Source organism: Anarhichas minor, unplaced genomic scaffold (assembly GCF_050575085.1).
Source record: "Anarhichas minor isolate MPS153535 unplaced genomic scaffold, ASM5057508v1 ptg000027l, whole genome shotgun sequence".
Classification (NCBI taxonomy): domain Eukaryota; kingdom Metazoa; phylum Chordata; class Actinopteri; order Perciformes; family Anarhichadidae; genus Anarhichas; species Anarhichas minor.
This window is the reverse complement of record NW_027466473.1, coordinates 5,641,324-5,667,863: the sequence shown is the minus strand read 5'-3', so window position 1 is coordinate 5,667,863 and position 26,540 is coordinate 5,641,324. Positions and strand designations below refer to the sequence as shown.

General features: G+C 44.6%; 1 protein-coding gene across 1 annotated transcript in view; it reads right to left on the bottom strand.

Moving 5' to 3' along the window:
* Positions 1 to 6,107: 6,107 nt before the first annotated feature.
* The window catches only part of cxadr (CXADR Ig-like cell adhesion molecule), a 34,561-nt gene continuing 14,128 nt past the window's right edge, over positions 6,108 to 26,540 (bottom strand). Inside the window, exons 2-7 of the mRNA XM_076102667.1 lie at positions 20,294 to 20,463; positions 15,853 to 16,057; positions 12,274 to 12,429; positions 12,027 to 12,149; positions 10,221 to 10,359; positions 6,108 to 9,113 (exon numbers count right to left, since the gene is read on the bottom strand). Of these exons, the coding sequence (XP_075958782.1) occupies positions 8,831 to 9,113; positions 10,221 to 10,359; positions 12,027 to 12,149; positions 12,274 to 12,429; positions 15,853 to 16,057; positions 20,294 to 20,463 (1,076 nt within the window). The 3' untranslated portion in view covers positions 6,108 to 8,830. The remainder of the gene's footprint in view (positions 9,114 to 10,220; positions 10,360 to 12,026; positions 12,150 to 12,273; positions 12,430 to 15,852; positions 16,058 to 20,293; positions 20,464 to 26,540) is intronic.

Below are 26,540 nucleotides of genomic sequence, written 5' to 3'. Positions count from 1 at the left end.
ATTTTTCAATGACGGATAATATAGCACAACCTCCGGCAGCACCACGTGCTGCCATGCCTACCATGGCCTTAAAGGTGCAGTGGGAGTTGTAGGAACAGGAAGTTGTATGAGCACCTGTGACAGTGGAATTTGTAGTCACACGTGTATCACAGAGTAAAATGTTTTAGAAGTTGCGAAACTTTTTTTCTTTTTTCCTCTCCCACAAACACAACAGGTATGTTGCAATTCTTCATTGCAAGTACACAAACCCCATCTACAAATCACAAATTTAAAAAAACACGCTCACATTTGCTATAGTTGGTGAAGTCATGGATACATTTGTGCATCAGCAAATTAGTATGTGAATTCATGCAATGAGTTAATTTTCTAACAAATACATGTTTCTTTTAAATATGTTTCTAGCACAAACACAAATCAACAAGTACAACTGTTTGAATCTGCTCATGCAAGATTAAAATGCATTTTTTTTTTTGCTAAAAGAAATGTATTCCACACTCACTTTTGAGAGCGTGCTATGTGGTGCAAAAATGAGAGCGTGCAGAAACTGCATTTCATACTCTTCGCGGCAGATTCAAGCAGGTGTTGACTTTTGTTTGTGCGAGAAAAAAAAAATATTTGAGAAAATGTTGCAGGTGTTGCTGATTTGCAAATGTTGACATATTTTAATACAGGTGTGTCAATGTGTTTATCACCATATTCACTGCAACAAAAAATGTGAGCGCCTGAGTTCCATAATCAGTGATTTGTAGATGGGATTTGTGTCACCCATGTGAACACAGATCCAAGAAGGCAGTAGAGGAAGTCAGCCCATGTTACAGTGATTCTGCTGACCGTTGTGTGGTGGACATCAAAACGGTGGCCATGCTTCCTCTGGGTGCATCCAGTTGACAGGTAGTTCAGAAACAGGAAAAACTCATCAATGGGGACACGTTTCTGCTGTGGAAAAAAAAAGACAAGTGTTTACCAAAGCTCAGGATGACGTCCTCAAATGTCCTGTTTCATCCACAACTTAAATATATTCAGTTTACTGTCGTAGATGAGCAAAAAAACTGAAAATGTTCAGAATTTTTTTAAAGATGAATCACTATAGTTGTCGATTGAATTAAGTTCACAACTCATTTGAAATCATTTCAATTTAAGTGGCTTTGAACATTTAGGTCATAATAACTTTTAACAACCAATTATTATATCCAAGTGGCTATTTCTTTATGTATTTTACATAATGATGACAGAAGCAATCGGCATGCATATTAGAGTAAAAATACTTTCTGGTTCAGTCTTTGATTTCTCAAATGACAGGAAACATAGTTGACCAAAAGGTAACAGTAACATCTCATAGCTGCTATCTTGAACTTACACTCAAGACTGTGTCTGACTTCCCCTTTGACGTGTAACATAATGCCCTCACACACACACACTACACCCGTGTCTTGGTCTTTCTCGGATGGTAAGAGGAAAAAAACACACAAAGTTGGCTCATTAGAAATGCGCAAACTCCAGCGAAGAAACACGTGTAACATTACAAGCTAGGCTAAAGGCTAAAGGCTAGGCTAGGTTAGCCTGAAGCCCGCGGGCCGTCGGAGTGTTAACAGGTTATTTTCTCACCCTCGTAATTGTGGACGTAACGTTAACTTGAAACCTTTCGCCCGTTTGCAGGTGCGTGGAGGTGAAAGTGCGTCGACAACTTTATGCACGAAATGAACATTTATCAGTGGTTAATCTTGCAGGCATCATGAAAACTATGCCATGTTCGGCAACAGACCGGAAAGTGATAATCGCAGCTAGGTGGAAACGCTTAATCAGCGGACTACACACACCTGTCGCGTCGGTCTCAATCAGCGTCTTAATTTGAGAGAAAACCACGCCCCGTTTGAATATAACAGATGGTGGATAAATTAATAAATGTAGCATTATAACATAAAATAACCTTGAAAGAAATAAAGAAATAGATAAAAACTCTCCCTATATGTATTGCCTCATACACCTATATCAGGATTTACTTTATATGGATTTAAAGTGAATCCCATACAAACTAAACATGTCTACAAATAAATAGGTAACGATCGATCATATGCGGTTTTAATGCTGGGGTTCAGACAGGTTTTCGGTCGAGGACCTTTGTCCAATGAAATCCATCTGAGAAGAATTGTGTTGTAAGATCATTTTTTAGGATGACCAACATTAATCTCTGAGGATCCACTGGAGATCACTGATGATTAAAAAAATACAGCGACTAATTCATAATTAACATAGGCTATGTAGGACTGGGACAAATTAAAAGGACCATTTCATGTCTGATATAGACCAGCAATTAATATACTGTGAAGCTTATAATAGTTAATATTTTATCCACACGTAACCATGGTCATTGTTATATATTTGTACTGCAGCATTGGATTACATTATATTGAACGGTGTTCCCAATATTTTGTCCACCACTGTACCTACATACCAAACCTTCTCGGTATCCCCAAGCAACACCATTTGTGAAACCTACACTATGTCTGACACAACAAAATGTCATGATCAAATCCATTTTATTCTTTCTATCAGGCAATCCCACCAATTCGGCCCCATCCAGAGCCTCAGTCTCATTTAACTCTGTGACAGCTGAGAGCTGCACAGAGGGGAGGTTTCAGCCTGTGAAGGTGGCCTGAGGTACGTGTCCGGCATGAAGAAAAGACATCGTCTAATTACTGGGCTGGAAATAGCCTGAGATGGTGGGGTGGGGGGGGGGGGGTCTGCTTGGGAAAAGGGATTGCCCCGTCTTGTTAAATCAGCACCCTGACCTTTGCCCCTCACTGTGGCCACTAAGGGTGATGCTACTGCACATGGATACACACGACCAGCACCAATACGAATGAACACATACATGGGGAGACGCCGAGAGACACATGTACGATACATCACTGACATCACTGTGGTAATAATAGCGATGACCCCAACCAGAGGGAGAAAAAAAGGGGAAACTGAGCCCCATTCCCTTGCCAAGGCTACGTTTTTATTGCCGGCCTCCATTGTGCCCTTCTGATGACATGGCATTGGAGGATGATCACCCATAATAGAGTCTGGCCGAGGTGCAGATTAAAAGTACAAATCACATTGTAAAGACTGAGTTGGGCTGCACTGTGTAACCTCCATCTTGGTCTGTTTCAGCCATGGAAGATAGATAAGAAAAGATCAAAAGAACTGCGTGTGTGTGTGTGTGTGTGTGTGTGTGTGCATGTGTAGCACTGAGAGGATACTAAACCAGGTGGGCCTGCCTCTGAACCATCTCGTGTCCTCTCCTTTGTTCCCTTCTTTCTATATGGAAGCAGGTTGACGAGCAACTCTGATGATGTTACTTTCCCCCACACGAAAGGGGTGTCTCCTGTGGTAAAGAGCTAAGTGTTGCTCTCTCTCTCTCTTTTTTTTTCTCTAGTGCTACACGCTCACGCTTTAGCAGGAGAGTAAAATGTCACATCTGCTGATGAGCGTCACCTCACTGATCCATGACGCTCACCAGACTGAGTCCCGCCAGAGAGGAGGAGATCTTGATATGTGACATGATGATCTCGGACTGGAGTGTAATCTCAGCGTGCGTCCACCGCTGCTTCCCCACTTCTCCCCGAGAGCACGGAGGGGAAGGTCATCTATCAAAAAGTCACATATTAGTCATAGAAATGTGAGCAGCGTGGAGGTCGGAATAGTGATCCCAAAACGGTGCTGAGATGCAGCGAGCGTAGAGGTCAGTCCTTAACAGATGACTTTGTATCGACCAAAGGGAAGACGGGTTGAGGTGGGGTACCAGAAGCTCTCCTCCTCCCAGACGGGGAGACGAGGAAGACTGACAAATGAGTGCACGGCAGCTGGGTAGGCCTCCTGAGAAATCTGGGCTGTCTGCAGACGCAGCAGAGAGAGCGGGATGATCGCCTCCGGTTTGGACTCGACTCCCCCTCTCCGCAGAATACCCTCCGCCGTCTCTCCAGCCACAACACGCAGGTTGTTCAAGGCGACATACGGTTGAGTGCCGTGAGTGTTTGCATGGTGACACATCGATGTTGGGCCTCCTCCTCCTCCAATTCCATTTAATTTCACATGGCACAATGACTGCGCATTTAAAGTTCAGACTGTCAGCTTTCATTTAAGAGTCGTCTCAGACAGACTGGTTGCGTTGTTATAATTACTGCAGTCGTCTGTGCTTACTTGCCCTCCCACATGTGTGATATAATTATTATGATCATTAAAGTTGGATGAAGGACGATGAATTAAAAAAACGAGATAATTTTACACCCAAATGTAGGACTTAAGGATTTATAAGAGTTCCACTGTATCCATCTAAGTACTACAGGGGCCAGAAACAAGAGGGACCATGTCCAGAAGAATGGTTGTAGCTCCTCAGGCAATTATCCGATGTAGCTGTAAAAGCTTGCATTCACATCATAATCTGTGTCATTTTACATCCAAAGTGCTCAGAGCGCCAAGCCACAATGTTAATGCACTGCTGTGCCAACGGAGCTGGCTCTTCATGCATATGCATACAGCTCTATCCTACCCAGAATTCCCTCTGCAAGCCTCTCCCAACCTGACTGAGGTTTCTAAAAACGGCAGCAAGCTTAACGCCGGTGACAGCAGACGTCACGCTGGAGGAGAGCGACTTTGATGAGACCCGTGCTTTTTAGAGGCCTCTTTTGTTAGCAGGGAGCGAATCACGCTTTACAAGATAAATCATCCCGCTAGCAGCCGGCTTAGACTGTTTACAACCAGATAAGGTTGCCAAGGAAACCCTCCTGGAGAACCAATGGGCTTTTTCTTTTTTTTTTTGTAATACCAACCTCCTTGATCTCTGCAAACAATTAATACCTTACCCAGGCAGAAGGGAGGGAGCCGGGGAAGTGGGAGGCAGGCACAAATCCCCAGGTGCTTAGCACAACACCACTCTCTCCCTTCAGCTATGTGAAGTGAAAACAATTCACAAATAGATATTGGGCAGGAAGACACTGAGGGATGATGCATGACTCATTGTGCATTCATTCAATGAGAGCAGCCTTTAGTCCATAAATCTAATCTGCGCACGTGCAGCAGCACACGTCACTAATGTCCTTTTAATGAATGTTTTGAATGCACGGCCATCAAAGTGGCATTATGTCCCGACATGTCCATTTGTGGGGCACGGCTGTGAGTGTGCAGGTATCAGTGCAGCCGAACCCCCGATGTGCAGATCTGCTGGGGGGCCATTAGGATCCACGAGGGACTTCGACTAGCCACAGATCAGTGCTCCGGGGCCCTATCTATTACTGACATGCAATTACAGCAATGGACGTCCGCTTAGCACTGCTACTAAGTGCTTTAGTCTTTTTATTGACTACCCGTCAACTGCCTGCACACAGTGGAGCTAGTGGCTGATAATCGATCCATCCACACGTCACGATAACCAGCATGTAGTTAAGTGTATAAAGAGAGCGAGGACGGCGACAGTGGTCAGAAGAGCAGCATGCACCACCAACACCAGCCCGATCTGTCCCCTCAGTCATTAACCAGGCATTTTGCACCATTCAGCTGATTTAATTGCAGAGCTAATTTTGTACAACTTTGATTAATGTTGGCTTGCATTGAAAGTAGTTACCCACCACATTAACTACAGGGGGGGGGGGGGGGGGGGGGGGAATTGGCTGCAATTGAAGAAAAAAAAATAAGCTGGGCAAATGTTGTCACAAATGGCCACGATGCTATGGACAAAATAGTGCAGCAGGGGAATGGGGGGAAAAGAAGCCTAGGGGATGAGCGGCCTAATACTGCAGGTAGCTGAGCCAGGTCACAAACCTTTGCATGTTTATACCAAAGCTCAATGGCGAGCATTGGAGACGGCAGGTGGCGGCTGTGCCTGCCTCGCTTAACTGATGAATTCGTCATTAAGTGGTTAGAAAGTCACCTCACCTGGCGTTAAGGGTGGAATTCACTGGCTGATTAAAATTGATCAGTCAAAACGCTGCAGGAAGCCGAGTCCCCGGAGAGCGCGCGCCACTGGAGAGGAGAGAGATTGAGTTTATTCATGCTCAAGTCAACAAAAGCTCCTGCTTCAGTAAACAAACAAACAAACAAACAAACAAACAAACAGGGGCTGGCTATTCTAGCTTGATTTCATGGACTTTTATTATTCAAAAATACAGCACAAAAATACACACACACACAAAAAGAAGAAAAAATAAAAAGGTTTTCACACAGAGTGTAAACCTCAAAGGAGTTCTTCATACAATGTTAGTACGCTGATTTCAAAGCTACAGTTAATATGGTTAGTAGTTAATGTTCTGAGCACAGGACAGACGCGGGACCGTCCCCTGAGAGCTCTGTACAGTTTGTCAGCAGGTGAAAGTCTAACTAAAATTCTACAGGGGCCCATCCTGACAGCAAACTCCCTTCATGTACAATACACTTGCTCACACAAACACAACACACACAGACAGACACACAAAATAGTGTTTAAGAGGAACTGACAGATTTAATTTCTTTGTCTAGGCAGGTCCGGGTCTCACTTTCCTTGGCGTTAGAAAATAGGTGCGACAACAAATCTGCCAGGAAGTACAGGGGCCGAGATGTTCCAACATCTGTCACCTCCCCTTAGATCCCAGAATCCACACAAAGGCTTACAGTGCACCCACTCACACAATGGCAGACATCTCCAATCATACAAGGGAGCATTTACACTGTACTAACTAGAGACCCACGCCGCGCCTCCTCTTCAGTTTTAGATATAGACTTGCCAAGCACAGCACGGCAGAGCATCACATATACACCATCTTTATATCATTCAACTGTGTTGTGATTACATAGGGTTACTTCAACAGGATATTTATACACACAGCCAGAACCAGAAATGGTGTTTTGTTTTTTGTTTTTTTTTAAAAGCACATCAATTTACTTCATCTTGAATAAAAAACAAACAAAAAAAAACCATGACTTCATGTTTTGGAATACAAAATCAAAGCTTTAAGACAGTGTTGGAGTTTTTGTTAAGCTATGGGGGAATTTGTATGCAGTGTGGGGACATCCTGGACTTGAAGTGACCGAGGCAACGGAAAGCAATCGATAGGGTCACTGTGTACTGATTATTATATTGTTCTAGTGGCTGTGGACTATGATGGCCATCCGGGATGATGCTACTGCACATTGCGCAGCGCACAATGGCGTAGGTGCTACGACACAACTCAAGGCACAATAGAAGTTATTAGAATCCAGCTGTGAGGGCTTTGCTGAGGTGAGCTGAGGGGAGGTGTGTAAGGCTGCAGTACAGAGTAGAATAAGGCGTCGGAGCAAAAACAAACAGTTTGACCACTCCAAGTATTCATACTGGGTTTGCTTTTTTTTTTTTTTTTTAAGCAGAAAAGATGAGATGTTGGGCTTCCAAACATTTTTGCAAACAATGGAAGAATGGGCGCAGTTTAAGAGTAGAATAACCCACAAACTGCATGGACTGACCGATGGCAACTTACTTACACTGACTGACTGACTGAACATTTATATTATCCAGCTTGTAAAGCGGAATCAGAGCGGCACAATTCAGCATGCAACGGCTTTTCTCATTTATTCCCCTTTGTGGCCACTTTCTTCATGTAGGCAGGCTTCACATCCTTCATTGAGAAGTCCAATTAACGCTACAGAAGCCATGAAAGGTTTCATATTGACCACAGAGAGAAGGTTAATCAAGATATTGGCTCCTTGTAATGCGACTGTAAATGAGGAGGATTACATATGCCGGGCATCTGAGTGTGGGGGGGTGATGCTACTGATGATAAATTAAGACTCGGTGCTCTTGTCCTGCTAGTGTGTGGGTGGGGGGGGGGGGGGAGGCCTATTGATAGTCAAACACAATCAAAGCGGATTGCTCAGTGAACCCTGCTGTCCAGCTACCCCCCTTATTTCTACCTCTAAATAGGAGGGCTGGCCGCTCTTTTATTGTTTTCTTAAGCTCGGTCAAGAGGCAATAATCCACCCAATCACAAGATGTGGTGGCCTGAACCTCCCCCCCACCACCAGCCAATCCTGTCCACTTCAGCCCCCCCCCCAAACCCAGACTGGACAATTCAAACAGCAAACGGTTCAACAGAAAACAAGCGGACCTAAATAGACATTTTTCAACTCAGTCGAAGGACTATTTAAAAATCTGTGACTGTCTTTCTAATAAGCCTGTCTTACAATTTCTCCAAAAGGTCAGAAGATAAAAGTTTAAAAATAAATTCATGGAATTAAAAAAAATGTCAGAAACGAGCAGAGACTGGATTGCCTGACAGATGATCAAACTGTTATGTAGGCATTAAAAGATGATAAATGAAATACACATTTTCCATACTCCCATTCACAAACATACACTTATATTCATTCTCTCTCACACACACACACACAAGGTTCTACAGACATGCATGCATACAGCTGTATAGCTGGCCACTTAGGGGCCTGGGTCTGTTTTGAACATACAATGTCTCTACAGCAAGGGCTGTCTATAAAAAAAACATGCATTCACTTATGTACAATATAATTTGTATATTGACCATTCTGCTTTATATCCACACAATTTAATTTTTCAGTGAGAAAGTCCAGGAAGTTAAATTCATAGAAGTTTTGTTTTTGTATTTGATAAAAAGTTAATGTGCTCTGTATTGATTCCAGTACAACTCAATTTCTCTTCTCAGTAGCGCCTTCATAAGAGGAGTATACTATATACTCGTAAAATAATGAGGAGCTAAAAGTCAGGCGAGTCAGCCCATCCCAGCTCCGTCTTCATTGGCTTGTGTCCTACTCCCTTCCGCCGCTGACTCCCCCTCGTTGCACGGCCCCTCCTCGAGAAGAGGACAGGCTAGACGATGGAGCCCTCCCTGTTCTGGGCAGGGATCATGACGGGGATGGCCCCCATGCGGCTGAGGTTGGGGCCGGCCATCCTGGCAGCAGTGGGCGGGGGCAGAGGGGCGTGGCTCGGAGGCCTCTCAAAGTCCTCTGACGAGGGAATCTTGTCGTACTGGGGCTTCAGGGCGTACTCGTGCAGGTTGGAGGGCGACATGGAGCCCAGGGAGGAGCGCTGGCTGCCCACGGTGAAGCTGCGCGCCGTTGAGACGCGACTCTTCGGAGGGGGCACATCCTCTCTGAGAGGAAACAGACAGCAGCACATTTAGACAACAAGATAAGACATTAAACTCACTTTCACAAGCTAGCACGAGAGTCAAGTCAGAGTTTGAATATGGAACAGGATTATGGAAGGTGCTATAAATCAGAATAAAGTTGGCTGACACACAGGTATCGAAGTCTGGAATGTCTGGCGCTTACCGCCCACAGTGAGGAAAACAATGAATACATGAGTCATTTCAAGAGCGAAACATGACTCGACTCAATAAAGAGGGACAAATAATTAGAGTTGGCCCGTTTGATTGGTTGGGGCAATGTCCGCAGTGCTCAGCCACACTGACTGTGTAATAGCCTGTAGAGATTGAGCTGAGCAACCAAGTACAGCTATGCCCTCTGCTTCCTCTGCCACCACATTAACAACTAATAAGCAGCAATAATCCAGTTAAATGCTCAATCAAACGGAGCCCGAGGGGCTGCAGCTTGTTTAGTCCTCAGCTTCATGCTGTGGCGGTCCAGAGAATGTGTGTGTGTGTGTGTGTCTGTGTATACGAGACAGGACCAGTGGTCTAATCCTCTTTGTCCTACAGCGCGAGTGTCACATTGTGGTCTTAGACAGATTCAGTCCGCAGCAGAGTGATAGTAAGCCCAGGGGTTGTACAGAGCTCGTGGGCTGGATGGGGAGTAGGATGGTGAGGGGAGGGTGGGGGGGCAGCCAGCAGCAGACATGACACAGGAGCCACAGAGCAAACAAAGCTTTCAAACTGATTACCCCAGCTGTTTATTTGAGGAGGGGTAAAAAAAAAAAACGCTGATGGAGAACAAACATTTTCATGATTGTTGGGGCTATTGGAGATGTGTGTGTGTGTGTGTGTGTGTGTGTGTGTGTGTGTGTGTGTGTGTGTGTGTGTGTGAGATGACCACAGGTCAAACTATATGGCGAGCTGTGAGTAATTACCACATATAACCTATGGCATTTTTGATGCCTACATTTAATCCAGTATTATACAACCCGAGACACATTTGTCATGATATAGCAGAGACCACAGAGTGTTACAAAATATTCTTCCATCAATTGGGAGCTTTGTGTGTCTGTGAGCCAGTGCCATTGATGTTTTTAGTGAATGTACCTTATCTCGTTGCAGATTTCCTTCTCGTACTTCTTCCTGTGACGGGCACGGCAACAGCAGAAGAGGATGAAGGCGATGATGAGGAGGATCAGGAGCACGGCAATTATGGCTCCTGCGATGATGCCTGGAGTGTTGGGGGCTGGACACGGGGAAAAAAAGAAAAAAGGGTTGGAAGGTTTGGTAAATGTCATTTGGGGAGAAAATCCAACACTTGAGTATCCGTGCTCCTCCTATATGATGCTCCAGCTGCAGCACTTGCTTGTTTGTTTGACAGCGCTGTCGCAGCGTGCGGTACCACGGCTTCTCCTACTCAAGAAGCTGACTCTGCCTGAATCCTGAAGCCTTTTCCTCAGCACACAGAATCAAATGTGCACCATCTTTCTAACTGCAATGGCATCTTCAGTAGGTCTTCAGCGAGACGAGTGCCAGTGTTCTAACACGGCCCTCTTCTCAACGCTAAGTTTAGCTGTGAGAAATTGGTTGAATTGTTATTGCAGTCATCATCATCATCATCATCATCATGGATTTGTTGAGGAAATTTTGAACATAACTGATCTTTGGCTTCTTTCATTTTTCAAGCAAAAATGCAAAACATTTGATGGTTCCAGCCTCTCAAATATGAGAATTTGCTGGTTTTACTTTTATAAAATTATACTAAATTGGTTTTATTTGGCTTTATTGAGTGTTTGTTGTTACAATACTTTGGTCCATAACCAAACACCTGAAAACTAGTGATGCGCTGATCGGCTCTAACCTGAATCTGTGTGTCGGCATTAATCATTCACACGCCACCCAGCTGTGTCAATTATTTTCTCAGCTTTATAGACCCGCACTCGCATGGACATTTAACTTCCCCTCTACTACTTCCTGGTGGCTATGCTGCCTTTTTAAATGATATATTGTATTGATGTACAAGTGTTTTCTCTAATGATTTACTTTAATGATTAGACTTCAGTGATGCTGAACTGAGTCATTGTAAACGTTTCCAGCCACAGAGCAGAGTCAATGCACCAAATACTGTGGGACATTTAAGCAGCAAAACTAACTGTGGTTATAAACTTGACAGAGGAAACAACTAAACTTTGAACTTCTGAAATAACCACTAAAGTCACGCTGCTGCTCCATGTGCGTAATCAACACAGTGTCTCTCAGCTGTCTGCTGTGGACAGCAGTTATGCTCTGTTCACATTTTAGAAAATGTGGTTAATATTTAGCTCATTAATATTGTTATATTTCATACGACCGCAAACCATCCGCTATGAATCAGAATTTTTAATGACCCGCCGCCTGATCTGCGGTGTACGTGGATATAACTGCATCTTGACTGCACACTGTCATTAGTTTCCCCATCTGTCTCAGCTGCAGTTTGTGTTTTCAGGTAGCAAATACTAGCATATTAAACTGGAAGTTAACTCTGTACACATTATACCTGCTAAAAGCATGCTGATGTTTCCTGCTTAGCATTTAGCCTTTAAGTGCTGCTGTGCCCACGTACAGCTTCACAGAGCAGCTAGCATGACTCTAGCTCTTGTTCTCGACATTACCTCAAGATACACTATTGTTAATATGTATAATAGATCTATTTTGGCCACCTGGATACATAACCGTGGTCTTACTGGAAGGATCAAATGCTAGGAGTAAGAACTTTGAAGAAAGGGTTCCATATTATACTTGTGTGTATAGAGTACTGCAAACTGTACTAATACATTATCCAGCTGACCCTCAGACAGCAGAGCTACAGGTTTAACTGTGAAACCGACTGAATGCAGGTCGGGTGCATCAAGGTGACGTTAGTTGGGCACTCACGAGGCGTCACGTTGAGATACAGCACACAGTCCTCAGTGCCAACGCGGTTGGCAACAGTGCAGCGGTAGGTGCCAGATGAGCTGGCAGATGCGTTCCTCACGTTAATGGTGCCTCCCACTGGATCTGTAGTGAGGGCAAAGAACACATCAATGAAGAGGTGACCGTGGAAAACAGAGAGAGGACCCGTGTGCGTGACCTAAACACGGGTTTCTATTTGTTTGGGAGTGCTTGTGAGAGAGGCCATTACCCATCACAGCGGAGCTGGGCAGCAGCTTGCCGTCGCTGGTCTTCTCCCAGCTGTACTGCAGGGGGTTGGTGCCCTCTTTAGATTTGCACCTCAGCACAATGTCTTTGCCTTCCTGCATGGGGCCTTCGGCGTAGCACCTGGGCTTGGATGGCTTCACTATGGAGAGAGAAGGAATGGAGGAGAGTGTTTGAGAGAGGGGAAAAACAACAGACACGACCAGGTGGCCACCTGGCATTAGCTCAGAACAACATGGTCCCCCTGCCTGCTGCCTCCAACCCTGTTATTCTACGATCTTTCATGTTGTGGTCAAGTTGTGCGTCTGTGTATTGCGTCTTCCTAAAGTTCCTTCCCTCCCATGCTCAGCAGTCATCAGTGTAATGAGAGCAGCAATCAGAGTAATTGATACAGCTGCTGTCATTAAAGGAGCTGTCGCTCAGGATAACCACGAGGAAGAAGGGAGTCGCAGCACACAAACATGCCCGCGCACGTAGGGTTCAGGGTTAAGGATGGAGGCCAAGCTTTTGTTTCTTAAAGCCCAACGTGTGCGATCACTCCTCGGTCGGTCAGAGCGCTGGCTGGAGCTGAGAGGGGGGATTCAAAAACAAACAGAGCTTCAAATTAAAAGCAGACCGAGTCCAATGAAACGCAGATAGCCGGGCGAGGGAGAAAAAGGGAGGGAGGAAAAAAAAAACAACGTTTCTGAGGCCACAATCCAAGTCCGTGCTGTGTGCTCACTGACAGAAAGCCGACATCCTGGTGTGGTAATAATGCGTTCTATAACAACAAAACCCTGGAGTGGGTCTCTCCAGATCTGAACCAGGTGTCAGGCGGGAGGGGGAAGCTTAGCAGGCATAACCGTAAGGATTAACAGCAGACTGACGGTAACGAGTGCTCCTACTAATCTAATAAACACACAGGGGGTCAGGATGGAGGGGGCAAAACGGAGAGCTGAGAGAGAGCAAAAATGAAGCGAGCGCTGATGGACAGATGGTAGAGTGATGGGCGCCAAGGCCGAGCAGCTCCTAACTCACCGGCCTGCTCTTTGCTGCAGTTGTGTTGCACCACTCACACAGCTCACAGTAAATGTCAGAGAGTTATGACATTTTGACATCTTTTAAAAGGTGAAAGTCAACTCGGTGCGTCCGTCCGCGGGCTGTAACACGCAGCTCCTGTCATTAGGGCCGCTGTCCCATGAGCAGATTTATTTGTTTGAAAGATGGGGTCAAAGAGGAAGGTGACGGAGGCTGGAGGAGCACAGAGCCGTACGGCTACCCTGGCTCTTGAAAATGAACAATGAATTGGGATTTATGCGCTGCACAAGGCTATCTTGTGGAAGAGATAAGAAGAATGGGATTGCTAGATTGTGGTATTCGTTGCATTCAGAAGGCGCCCACCTTCAAGGAGCGACTGCTGATAGTTGAATGATAAAATGAAAACATAAGCGACTCGTGGCCGTTAAACCCTGGATGCGATGAGGATCGCCTGGCAGGCAGAGCTAAAATGATTGGCTGTTGAGAGTAAAGGCCGGGCCGAGTCAGAAACAGCTGTGAGAGCTGCTGACATGCAGTGCTGTCCTCGTGTTAACTTCAATGTCCCGGTGCAACCAGAGGAGAATACACAACGAGGGATGCTATGCTACCTACTGTACAGTACCCGGACACCATGCACACTGCGGCGGGGCGGGGGGGAGGGGGGCATGTGTGCATACCTGCATATGTGACAAGCCACAGCAACACCCGGTGTATAACTTGGTGTGTTCATGTTTGTGCACACATACGCATGCACGTCTCCCCTGCTCCCGGGACCAGCCACCTTGTGACAAGATCGACCTGAAGGTAAAATGCAGAGCAGGCAAGATGTCCTCCACTCTCCTCGTCAATGTTTCCTTGCTAAGAACACCCCTGCCCCTTGGGGTCAATAGCTAGCAGCCTGTCAGCTCCTGAAGCCTCGAGCTATCTCTCTCCCTCATGCACGCTATCGCTAAAGACATCTGCATAACCATAACGAAAGCTGGATTTGCATTTTAGGAGGGATACGATGGACAAATTAAATGAAATCATATCGTATGATAACAATACAAGGACTACAAGAACCACTAGAACTGACGTTTAGAAAGTAGATACTACTCTTACCGAGGGAGACATTTTAGAGATCTTATCACAAAAACTTGACAAGCATAAATGAGGCGAATGTGATACAAATGTATCAACGATGGATATTATACTATATATAACTGGTATTTGATTGTGCATCACATTAGACTGTTACTGATCAAAGATAGTTACCATACAAGCTCAACCTATGCCGTGAGTTTCTATTTTAGGTTGTATCTTTTGATGAAATGATAAACTTAATCAATGACATTCAGCAAAATTTTAAAATAAGCATGAGAAACGAGTCAGCAGGGCTGTCAATCTCCCTCACTGGTGAGGAACGGGGAACTGTTGTTGACTTCGGCAGTGATTCACTTTTCAAGCTGCTTCTGGTCAGATCAATTTCTATGTAAACTAACCTCCCCAAGAGCTTCGTCAGTGGCTCTTGTGTCAGCTGTATTCACAGTTAATGGTCAGATTATCTGTGGCCATTCACCTCTTTTAATAGAGAGCTGCTTTGTGGCACCACAATACAACTACTGAGAAACTTGTTTGCTCTGCGCCAACCGGCTCAACCAGAAAGACGCGAGCTCCTGGAAAGCACTTTTGTGCACATGATATCATGTCAACAAGAACAGCAGCCATTTTCTGAAGCGCACACTATCTTTAAAACAGAGAAACCACTCTGATAACAGCACAATATGCAGCCTATCCCCACGACAGACCGGTGCAGCGCACTTGGGTTGTTTTTCCCATATGCAAATGCCAGGCGGGTTTCGGGAGGCGATTCACTTTCAACATCATTTAGTCAGTTGACCGACCAGCGAGGCCGCTGTGCGTGAGAGTGTGTGTGTGTTTGCCTGAGGAGTGAATCATCTGACTTATACAACTCTGCTGTGTCACCCCTCTCACCCTGTGCAGCAAAAAGCCAGCTGAGTGCATAGACTCCATCTCTGACATTTGTCCACATTTCTCTAAAAGGCAGGCTTACATTGCACACGTTGAAAACGATTTGTAATATTGCAGATTATTTGTTAACCTTTGCCTGTATTATCTCGGAAGGTTTCAAAATGAGTAATGTGGAGTCATTTTTATATTGTTTTCACAGTTAATATTTTAGGAATATAGCTATTGTAAAACATCTGCAAACATTCAATTCATTTGAAAAGGGAGCTGTGATTGAAGAAAAAACAAGACTAATACTAAACACAAATATAGATGACAGGAAAAAATATCAGGATTATCATTGTAGACATAATCACAGAGGGAATACAGAATTGTATCACAAAAGGGGGCAATGCTCTGCAGCCTCTAGGAAGGTCATGCACTCCATTTTAGAAAGGATTACATCAAAACAGCCAGGGAGGGCAAAGTCCGTGTGATTTGGTGCATTTCCTCTGTGTAGAGAGAAAGAATTTACCCTGTGAGAAAAAGAAAGGACAGCTAGCCTAACTCCAGAGCATGTTCAGCCGTTTGCTCCACTCACCCATGACGATCAGCAGCATCTTCCTGCCTCGGATACCGGGAGCCTTCTTCACTTTACACTGGTAAGTGCCCGAGTCCGACGACTTCAGCCCTGTCAGGTTGATGGAGGCGTCGCCGTTCTTGGGGTCTGCTGAGTTGAAGTGGACTCGGCCCTTCATTGGTGCGTAGTAGTCCTCGTAGGACCTGTCGCCCGAGTACAGGATCACCTGGATTTGAGAGAGTTTGAGTTAAGAGCTTTACATAATGTGATGCAGTGCTGTATCTGACTTATCTGTTTGCAAAAAAATAAAAAGTCCTCCTAGAAAAACAGTAAAGCAACAGCCTTGAAATGGAAGTTGTGTGCTTTCTGAAAGATAAGGCTTTGCTCACTGAACCAACCAAAATATAAGGAAAGGGAACGAACGCTCTCCTTTATCTCTGCGATGCCCTTCAGTCTGGCAACCCTGCTCTAACCTTTCTGTGCTCAACAAGAAAGAAGGGGGTTCAAACAAAGCGACCACTGTGGAGCCAAATCAACACCTGCTGTGTCAACAAAGAACATTCATTTATTGGAAACTTAGCCCAACCATAACCGCTACCAGCGTTATCCTTACCCTCCCCCGACCTTAACCCAAACAAAGTCTTCATCCTACAATGAAATGATTTAAGTTATGGGGACGTGAAGTCGTCACCATTGCTGCCCCCCCCCCCCCCCCCCCCCCCCAAAAAAAAAGAAGGGCGAGTCCCCACAATGTGACTGTAAATTGGTTGTATTCAGATTTATGTCCCCACAAGACAGGTAAACACACACACACACACACACAGTCTGGCTCTTGAAAGCAGCAAGGAAATGCCTAGAAATAAAGGCCAGGTGGAGCCAACAAGTAACCTCGTAGCTCGTAGCTGGGGTGATGGAGGAGAGGAAAACAAAAACAAACGGAAAAGAACAAGGAGAGGAAAAGAATAGCAAACAACAATGAAAAGAGATCTCATTCTCTTTCACAGACGCTGGCATATTCTTCCACATTTCCATAGAGACAGTCATCAACAGGCTTTTCTGTGCCACGATCAACGGCAGGCATACACAGCAAATACCCTTGGGTAGAGAGGAGGAGGAGGAAAAACTAAACATGGCAGGAGGAGAGGAAGAATAATGAACCCATCAAAGGAGGCAGATCAGTTGAAAAGGAAGCACGAGAGGAGCAAAACATGGAAATGGAGTCAGGGATGTTCTGCTGTGTCTCGAGCAAGTCGCCATTTCAGACTGGAAGACTAGTTTCTGGAGCTGCAAAGGCAGGCATGCTCACAACGGGCGCCATGTTCATCTTGTTCATATTAGCCATGTAAACAGGTAACGTAGTTAAAATTCCACCTGGCTCTCAGGGGAGGGAAATCCATCCCTCTAACTTCACAGAGAGATCAAAACATCAGCAGTAATAACAGCAATATGCAAGATGAGACCACGCAGGACAGGAAATTAAATTGCCCCGAGCTCAGCCAGACGAGACTCTCACGTGAGCTTCGACCACTTCACGGGCAAACAGATGGGAGTGCTTACACACATGCACACCTCTAGCAAAAAAAGAAAAGAAAACTCTGAACTGCACAATAACCTTGAGAATCATGATCCAATGAAAAAAAAATTAATAAAAAATCCCATAAACAGCCTGGGGAAAATGAAAAGGGCGAATGACTAGACAAGCTGGCGGGGGCTGGAAAGAGCACCACTGTCCGTGTGCTGCGTTTCATAACAGGTGGGACTGTTCGCTGAAACAATCGCCACCTGGCCGGGCCACTCTCAGAGGACGGATCGTGCTGCGGAGGTAACAGACCTCTATTTGCCCGGCTTCCTTTCATCGGAACACATGTGAAGATGAGGTCATCGTCATGTGATGCTGTTGCTCAGGCAGGGAAGAGGAAGAGGTGCGGGATTCATTTGAGAGGCAAAGCAGAGAGCTGCGATACCTGTGTACTCTAAACAACCTGCAGAGCATAAAGTGCAGCACTGTGTCTATTGCGCTCCCACGGAGGCTTTTAACTTGAATGAGTCGAGGCGCTGCTTTCACAGGAACAGCTCCTCTCGAAAACTGCCTCACAAGGTTAAAGCAGAATCACTAACCTGAGAATGGATCAAACGTCCTTCAACACTGAGGCTGTAGAGAATGCAGCCGAATGTGGCCATTGTCATTCGCGATCATCACTGCTGTACAAACAAGCAACGCTATTTTCACTATGGCTTTACGTAGGAATCCTCCGGTACTTTGTCAACATGCACAAATTCCTGCCGCAATGAGTTCAGTAAACAGAAGGCTCTGATGCAGAGCTGAAGGACAAAGGAGACGGGTTGTGTGATATGGGATAAAGCTATGCATTTAAATGTTGTTTTCTCCTGAGTAAATTCCTCTCCCATTCACACCATTCGGATTTTGTTTTGGTAATTGTTTTCCCTCGTTCTCACAGTGGTGGTGAGCACTCAGGGCACACCCTGCGTACAGCTAATCTGTGGCCAGGCAATGAGAGCCAAAATGCTAATGACTCTTACTGTAGGCATGCCTGGCATCTCTCACACGAGCCCAACAAAGCAACGTGCATTAGCTATGCTTCACCACCCGGACCCTGATGATATGTGGGACGTGTCAGATGAAGGTGGGGCCATCGTCCCCCACCAGATACCGGATTGGATAGATTACTCCTGATTGCATCAATGACAAGACACTGGACTACATGGTTCATAAATATGAATAAAGTTCTTAAAGAGAGGATTATTTGCACATTTAAGACACGCCACACAACCCATCTCCCTGCTTGCAAAAAACAGGTCATCGAGTTCCCGGTTATATGACTCTGAGGAGTGATCCCGCTGACTAGTTCTGTGAGTATTATCCCATAATGGCTGTTCCTTCAAGAGAAGCCTGGATTTTGCTCATCGCAAGCCGTTCGTGCAATAGTTCACCATGGTCTCATCTGGGAGCCTGTGGCTATAAAGTTTAGCCTTCACTCTCATCTCCTTGTCTGATCTGGTAGCTTTGGTCCTCGCAGATCAGCCTAATCCCATTCAACACTGTCACAACTATTAAAGCAGCCCCTTGGGAATTAACATGCCGCTAATTATAAAAGAATTTGCTGCGAGCATGACTTCTTATTGGTAAAAGGCTGTACGAATGGGAGCGTGTGTGTATAGGGAGCAAAATCTGATAGGTCAAGGAGAACAAACACGTTCAGAGAGAGATGTCCGACCTGTTTAAGTTCCTACAAAGGTTTCGGCAACATTAACGGGTGTGCAGATAGTACTCAGCAAAATGGCACGTGATAAAGAAAATAAACAGTGCAACCAGATACAATTTGGGAACATTTGATATATTTCTACAGCTGCGTTGAGACATGAAGAGGAAGAGGCCCAACTGGGGATCCACCCACACTGAATTCTGTGCTGAGACAATGAATAATAAGAACATTTACAATATTTCATCATAACAACCATTGCGGGACTGAGAATACTGATAGAATGTTAAACTCCACCTCCCTTCTCCACTACTCCAGTTAATGATTCAGAGTACAAACAAAGTAGGTCAAAAACAAATAGAAGAGGATAATTGGTGTCTCCATAATGACGCATGACCAGGAGCACAGAGGTCTACCTGGATGAGAGGACCGGTTGGGTCAGTGGACAGAGAGGACAGCGGGTGATGACAGAGACAGATAAACCCAATGATGAGCCTGTGACCTATTTCTAACATCTGGGCCAAAAAAAGCCTAAATCCACAGGATACAGGGGAATAAAAAGAGAGTGGAGGAGAGGGATGAGAAGGCTTTGTGACAGGTGGGGGAGTAGAGGGTCACACCACTGGAACGCTCAGTAGCAAGAATCCGTGGCTATGGCTGTGAAAGCCCTGAGGGCATGTGGAGATCCCGTAGGGCGGTGTAGTCTTTCCTTTCCATGGCCGAGGGCCATGGAAAGGAAAGACACTGTCTGGAATAAAAAGGGCTCCCACTATGTGCCTGTGAGAACACTGCACACAAAAAGAAAATGCTCGATAGAAGTACATGTGACTCGAATTACATTTGCCTTGTATACTGTAGTATATGATTCATTGCTACACCTCGAGGAAGTACACGCCCAGCATGCCTCTTGCGTATAACATACCAAACCACACACATAGCAAACAAATGAGGCACATTTAAAGTCTTGAAAGCTATGAAAACACCCCACTAATTTCTATTTTTGACATATTGTTGGGGCGTATTGTGAAAGAAGTTCTGAAGCTGCATACAAAAGACCACGTTGGAAAAGATCCCATTAACTACGTAGCAAAAGGAAAGAACAAAGCTGGACTTGTCTGAACATAGATGCCATGACTAAATGAGAGTCGATCAGACAACAGACAACTGCTAACTGTACTGTCGTAAGCCATCTTAGAAGTAAAACTGCATTTCCAGTGTTTGTGGGGAGCATCGACACGTACCACTTTGTCTTCTTTCTGGTTGTCGGAGGACAGCAAGCTCCATTCAATATCCAGCGGTCCAGAGTCTTCGGGGCTCAGACTGAACTGGCAGTCCAGCTTCACACTCTGACCGCTGGCCTTCTCTATGGGTCCCTGCGCCGAAGCTGTGATCTCCACACCGGAGGCCAGACCTGGACGGACACGCATAAAGAGAGGAAGTTAATGCACTGCAATAACAACAACAATAACAATAACAATAAAAACATTGAAAGCATTAAAGAATGACGGAAACCCAGAAGGGACAAGAAAGGCCTACAATTATTTATTAAGGACATTCATTCATATCGCTTTTTTGCCAGTAGAAACCAGCTGTTTACAACTGTATAATTCAGAAAAAGATAATCAATCAATTAATGTGACCTGAACCCAGATGAGTCACAGAGAATTGATGGATGTCTTAACCAATTAAAAATGATTTAGTTAATTGAGAAGGAGAAAATCGTCGACACAGTGAGTTACCCTCGTCGTAATTTATCCGTGCTACATATAGGCCAGAATGATGTTATTAAGCAGCACTTTTACGGTAATTTGATCTCGTTTTGGCAGCAATAATAGTTGAGACGAAATGAGCGAAAGCTCTGTAGAAATGTTTAGCTGCAGTGAGCTTCAGAAAAGAGAGAAAGACCTGTGATAAGACTGAAACACCACTAGATCACAGCCAGCTTCAGGTCTTTACTTCTTTGTTGGTGAGTGAATGAGCAAATATTTATTTTCAACATTGTGCAAAATGAAGACCACAGATTGTACTTTAATTTGTTTTTGCTTGGTGATGGAAAATTCTGTCTCTTGTATCTAATTGAACTGAGTTCAGTGACTGAGTGCCTCCAGTGACTTGCTTAATAACAGAAACATCCTCAGCCAGAAGCCAAACGTTTTGATTCGGGGAACGTGTCACTCATGAAATAAATATGGCTCCATCTCATCTGAGAAGTAACTCTTAGAATATGCATAATGTAAATCACACAGCGGGAAAAAAAAGAGGCACTGATAGATGAGAACACAGCTTAGCTGAAGGAAGGGTGATAATAATAAAAAAAGAAACTGTGGCCCATCACAACACTGGAGCCGACTCTTAAGCATTTATTCTTAGAACGTATAAACATAATTTCCTGGTGACATCAACTGGGTTAAGATTCTCCATTCAATAAGAGAGTTAAGCTGCAGCACGGAACACAGTCCGTAGAGAATGGAGTTGTCACATGCTGCCTCAACGCATTAAAATCCTTCTGACAGCCTGCCACCTTCCAGTCAGCGAGTGGGGGGAGAACAGCTTTATAGAAAGAAATACCCCACAATATGTTGCTGCTAAAAGGCGTGTGTAAAATATACTTATCACGTGCCACAAATGACATCAAACATGTGGAACTGAAATGTTCTGAAAACAATTTCCACTCCATAAAAATTAGTTTTTTATGAAAATAAATAAATAAATCACATTTTCCTGAGCTACATCTGCATCTTATTTTGCAGCTTTTACTCCAACTGACAAATGGAGCTGACTCGGCAATAATTGGTGAAACAGGAGACAAACCTTGCAACAGTACACACTTTGTTAGACTCTTTTCACTTCCTGGAAAGGAAGAGATTACCTTGATTACAAGGTTTCCGTAAAGGACGCAACAAAACGAGGGTACATGTACACAACAAAAAACAAAGAGATCTAAAGGTGCATTAAACTGCGTACGAGTCTTCCAACCTACATGACCACTCAATCTAACCTACAAACAGTTTGAGCAAGGTAAAGGTACCAGGACATCAAGTATGCAATTTAAATGATGAAAGTGAAAGTAGTCCTTTTGATTGTGATACTGAGACCAAGAGGAGTTTGCCAGCTAATTGTGTGAGGGCCGTTTCTATATCTTGGCCCTCGGTGTAAGACGGGTGTGCATCTCATGTCCATCAGCTCCGTTTCAGCTTCAAACCTCACTCCCCTCTGGGCTGCGCAGAGACAACTGAATGAAAAATACACCGCAGAGAGAGTGACAATCTCCGTCACACCCACCATTGTTGAAGCCCTGCAGCCTGGGAGCACTTGATATGGTTGCGAAGCGCAAGCATAGTTTTATTCCCCATCCGTCGGCGCTGCAGCTGGCCGCTGCAGCCCACAGATTGTGTCAGACGCCCTTGATGGGAGCGATCCGTCGCCTTCAGCGGAAGCGAGAGAAACGGGGTGCGATAGAGAGAGGACTGAGATACGTGTCTATCACTGTCAAAAACCGAGACACGGCTTGGCATCTGCATGACAGAAAGCTGTGTCAATTCATCAAGCACTTTGAAGGAGACGGGGCATTTTTCACAAGTTGCTTGGAGAAGGGGAGAAAATTGCATTCTGTGAGAAAAAGTATTCAGCTAGAACAGTTTATCAGGGAGGCTGGTTTCTCTGACGGGCAATTGGGGACACTGCCTGGCGTAGCTGTTAAATCAATGGCGGCCCGCTGAGGCCGTAGACAGCATTTGTTTAAATTACAGTTCAGCCGGAGGCCTCTTCCTTTCAAGCGCCGCACAAATGGGGAAAAGAAAACGTGCCATTTCAGGATATCATCCCTTCCACTGGCAAACAGATTTGTTAGCTCATAAACCTGCCCGGGTGGTGGCTCAGGTGACAGCGGTGCCAAGGCAAAGGAACATAAACACCGCGAGTGTAATCTAAGCTTAATTCCACATTCAATCAACAGACAGGAATCCCGTTTAATCCATCCACTGCACGCATTAAGTCTTGGAGAGGAACTGTGGTAAATGCAAATGAGATAATTAGGTGAAAGCTGCAGTCGTAGCAAAGCAGGCAAGGCCCTGAAAATAAAAACCTATTCTTACTCCGAGGTATTGGGCCCTCCATAAACACACATTTACTGTTAAAGTTTGGATTGTTTCTTCAGAGAGATTTGTGCTGTTGTCCTTGCTTGTTCTCACTGGTTTGAAGTGGGTGGGCTCTGCTGGAAAAAAGGTGATGTCACGTAATTCTGCACCAATCACAGTATAGCAACATTTTTTTAAATAAATTGTGTGGAGGTTTTCTTATGTTTCCAGCTCGGTCTATTGAATCTGATCAAACCACACGCCGTCCTGATGAGGCCGTTTAGCTGAGCTAAGCTTTTTGTGAAGCGTGAAACTCTTAGTAAATTAAAAACTATGCACGTTGCTTTATTCTAATAAACTTAACTTTGATTGTTGCTTATTTGGTCATATACTGTATAGTCAATGTTAGAGAAATGTGTTACAAGGTAGTAGAGTCAAAACATAAAAACCATCAACAAAGCATTCTAGTAATATCATAACAAACATATCTCAGCCCTTAAATTATCTATCACATGATCCGTAGCAATAAAGCGCTTTTTCACATTTTTACACTTCACCAGATGGCATCAAATCACTATAATGGAGATACAAGCTCAGTAAAAACAAACAATCATTTGAATCATTTGAATAAAAAGTCAATAAAATGGGTCGGGTAAGAATAAGGGAAAGGAGTCTTAATAAAGATCAGGTGACCAGGTAAAGCAGTGGCTGCCGTCTAAAATGTCCCATTAGAAATAAACACCAAAGAAATAACGGAGAAAGTGTAAACTGACATGGATTGATCCACACAAGCGATTTCTAAATCCATCCAAGTTAAATAAAACACCGTAAGTATTTATTCTTAGAAGAGTTTATAACATCAAAACTCAGCTAATCTGCATCATGAGGACTGTGTGTGTGTGTGTGTGGTTTGATTAGATCTGATCGACAGTGGTACGGTAACATGAGCAAACAACCCCACAACTGTCATCAGACTTTATTAAAAAGGTTGCTAAAACCTGATTGGTGATTGGAAGTACATGACATCACCATTTTTCCAGCAGAGTCCCGCCCACTTTAAATCTGTGGGAAGAACACAGAGAAAAAACACAAAGGCCAAATCCCAATGTCCCCCCTAAACCCTCAAACCCTGTAAATATGAATGGGACAGCACTTTGCTGCAACATATCACGTTACCATGAAAACAACAATAAATATGATGTATAATTGTGTGTATTTATTTTATACTTTGTACTCCCTGATTTGAACGTCTTTAGGCTCTTTTCTCACAAGATGAGGTGACTTCATATAATCTATTTACTCGTTTTTGTCAAAACAGCTTCAATGACAAAAATCAAATATTTGATGAATAAATAAATAAATATCTGATTTCATGTTTATTTTTTGTTCCATCTTTAATCCTTAATGTTTGAGTAAATGTATTATGACAGGCTGAACACACGTGAGCCGTCCTCTTTGTTTACCTTTTTTTTACGTCTCCATGCGTCCACTGGTTACGTGTTTAACGTCACATTGCAATGATTTGTGGGTAATTCCCTTAGGCTAAGTCAGCATACTATGCTGACTTACGGAAACGGTTCATAAAGGGCTCAGAATGTCTGCGAGAGAGCCTCAAACACTCGATGATTTGACAGTGGGACATCCCTAAACCCTCACGGACTTTGCGGGAGCGCGCCTCAAAGTCCGTGAGTCCGTAAGAGGGACATTGGGATTTGACCAAACCCAAACTTTTCAGACTTTGGCAGAAAACTGTATTCATGTAGGACCCCATTACACATCGTGAAAAGATGATTGAGAAATCGGTTTTCAGGGGCTTTCTAATCACAAATGATCATGAATAATTAAAAAAGAAAAGCCCTTCTCATAACTAACCTGGATGAGGCACTTTAAGATGACTGAATGATGGCTGATAACTGGCTGTAGAAACCATCCCCTGGTAGTAGCTTCAAATAGAGAACAACACAAATAACCCTGTATCCTGTAACAAGGCAGCTCAAAGTGTTAATCAGTAACTATCAGCTATCAACACACACTGTATACACTGTGTGTGTGAACTCTGGAGCAAGTACTCAGAGCACAAATGATCTTACTGAGCTCAAAGTCTCGGCCACGGTGAGCGAGCGCGCCATATAATCACTGGCTTATAGAGGGCGACGGTCAGTCCTTATTTAGAGTAATGGCACCAGAGCTAAAGTAAACTGGCCTTCTTCCTCCAAGCTAATGTAATGGGCTGATAAGAGAGACCGTCATTAGAGCCAAGGAAAACTATGACAAATCGACTGTGTGCCCACACACACACACACACACACACACCCCCCTTGAGCTCGGTGTCTGCTGCTGAAGTAAGAATGTGTCCTACTGTGTGTGTGTGTGTGTGTGTGCGTGCGTGTGTAGTGGGGGGGCTGGCTAATTAAAAAGTCTTAATAACTATTCCTCGCTGTGTCTCTTTCCCTCCAGTCTGCACCACAGTATCTGACACAGCACATCCCAGCGTGGTTACTGGGAGACCAGGAATGGACAAGAGGAATTTAGGGTGTCAGCGCGCTCCACCCAATACCCCCCACTGCCATTCAATCCCCCCCCCCCACGCCCCCACTCACCCTCACCCGCCCTGCCTGTCCACCTCCTCTCCAACACACCCATGATTGTGGAGTGCCGGTCCCCTCGGCCCCCAATTCTCTCTGGTCCTGCTGATTGTAACCCCCCCACACACCCCCCCTCCACCTTTGTCGGCATACAATGGGGAGCGAATCCTGTCTCCTGGCAACCAATCCCTCGGAGAAGGTTGCCGTGGCGCTTAAGAGACGTCATATATGAGAGAGAGAGAGAGATTCACAGAGAGAGGGAGAAAGAGGTTAAGTAGGAACAGACACAAGGGAGAGTTATGAAAAGTGAAGTTTACGTTACTTCTCCATTAAAAAGCATTTGTGGAAGTGAACAAAGCGAAGCTCAGACATCTTTATGAACATCCACCTGGTTTCATGAAAGAGGAACAGTGTAAACACAGCCATGGTTTCGCTAGACATTTTGCTGACGAGATGAAAATGAATCAAACCACATTTAATCAACTTTTAAATGTGGGAAAGTGCTTCTTTTTCTTTTTTCTTTCATTGTGAACTGAACAATACCTTTGAGTTTTCCTGATGAGTGGAAAGACAAATAGAGCAATGTGGAGACCTCACTTCGGGCACTGAAAACTTGTGATGGGCTTTTGTCATTATCGTCTACGTTTTAACAACTAATTAGGGCTGACCTGGAACAGTCCACTATTCCATGATTCAATCCAAGGAGCCGATTCGTGATGGGAAAAATGTGGTAATGACACAAAGGATTAATCATCATTCATAAATCACAACATGGCTATTTTCAAAACCAAAGAACAGCATCTAAAATGAACTGGGAAGGGGGGCGT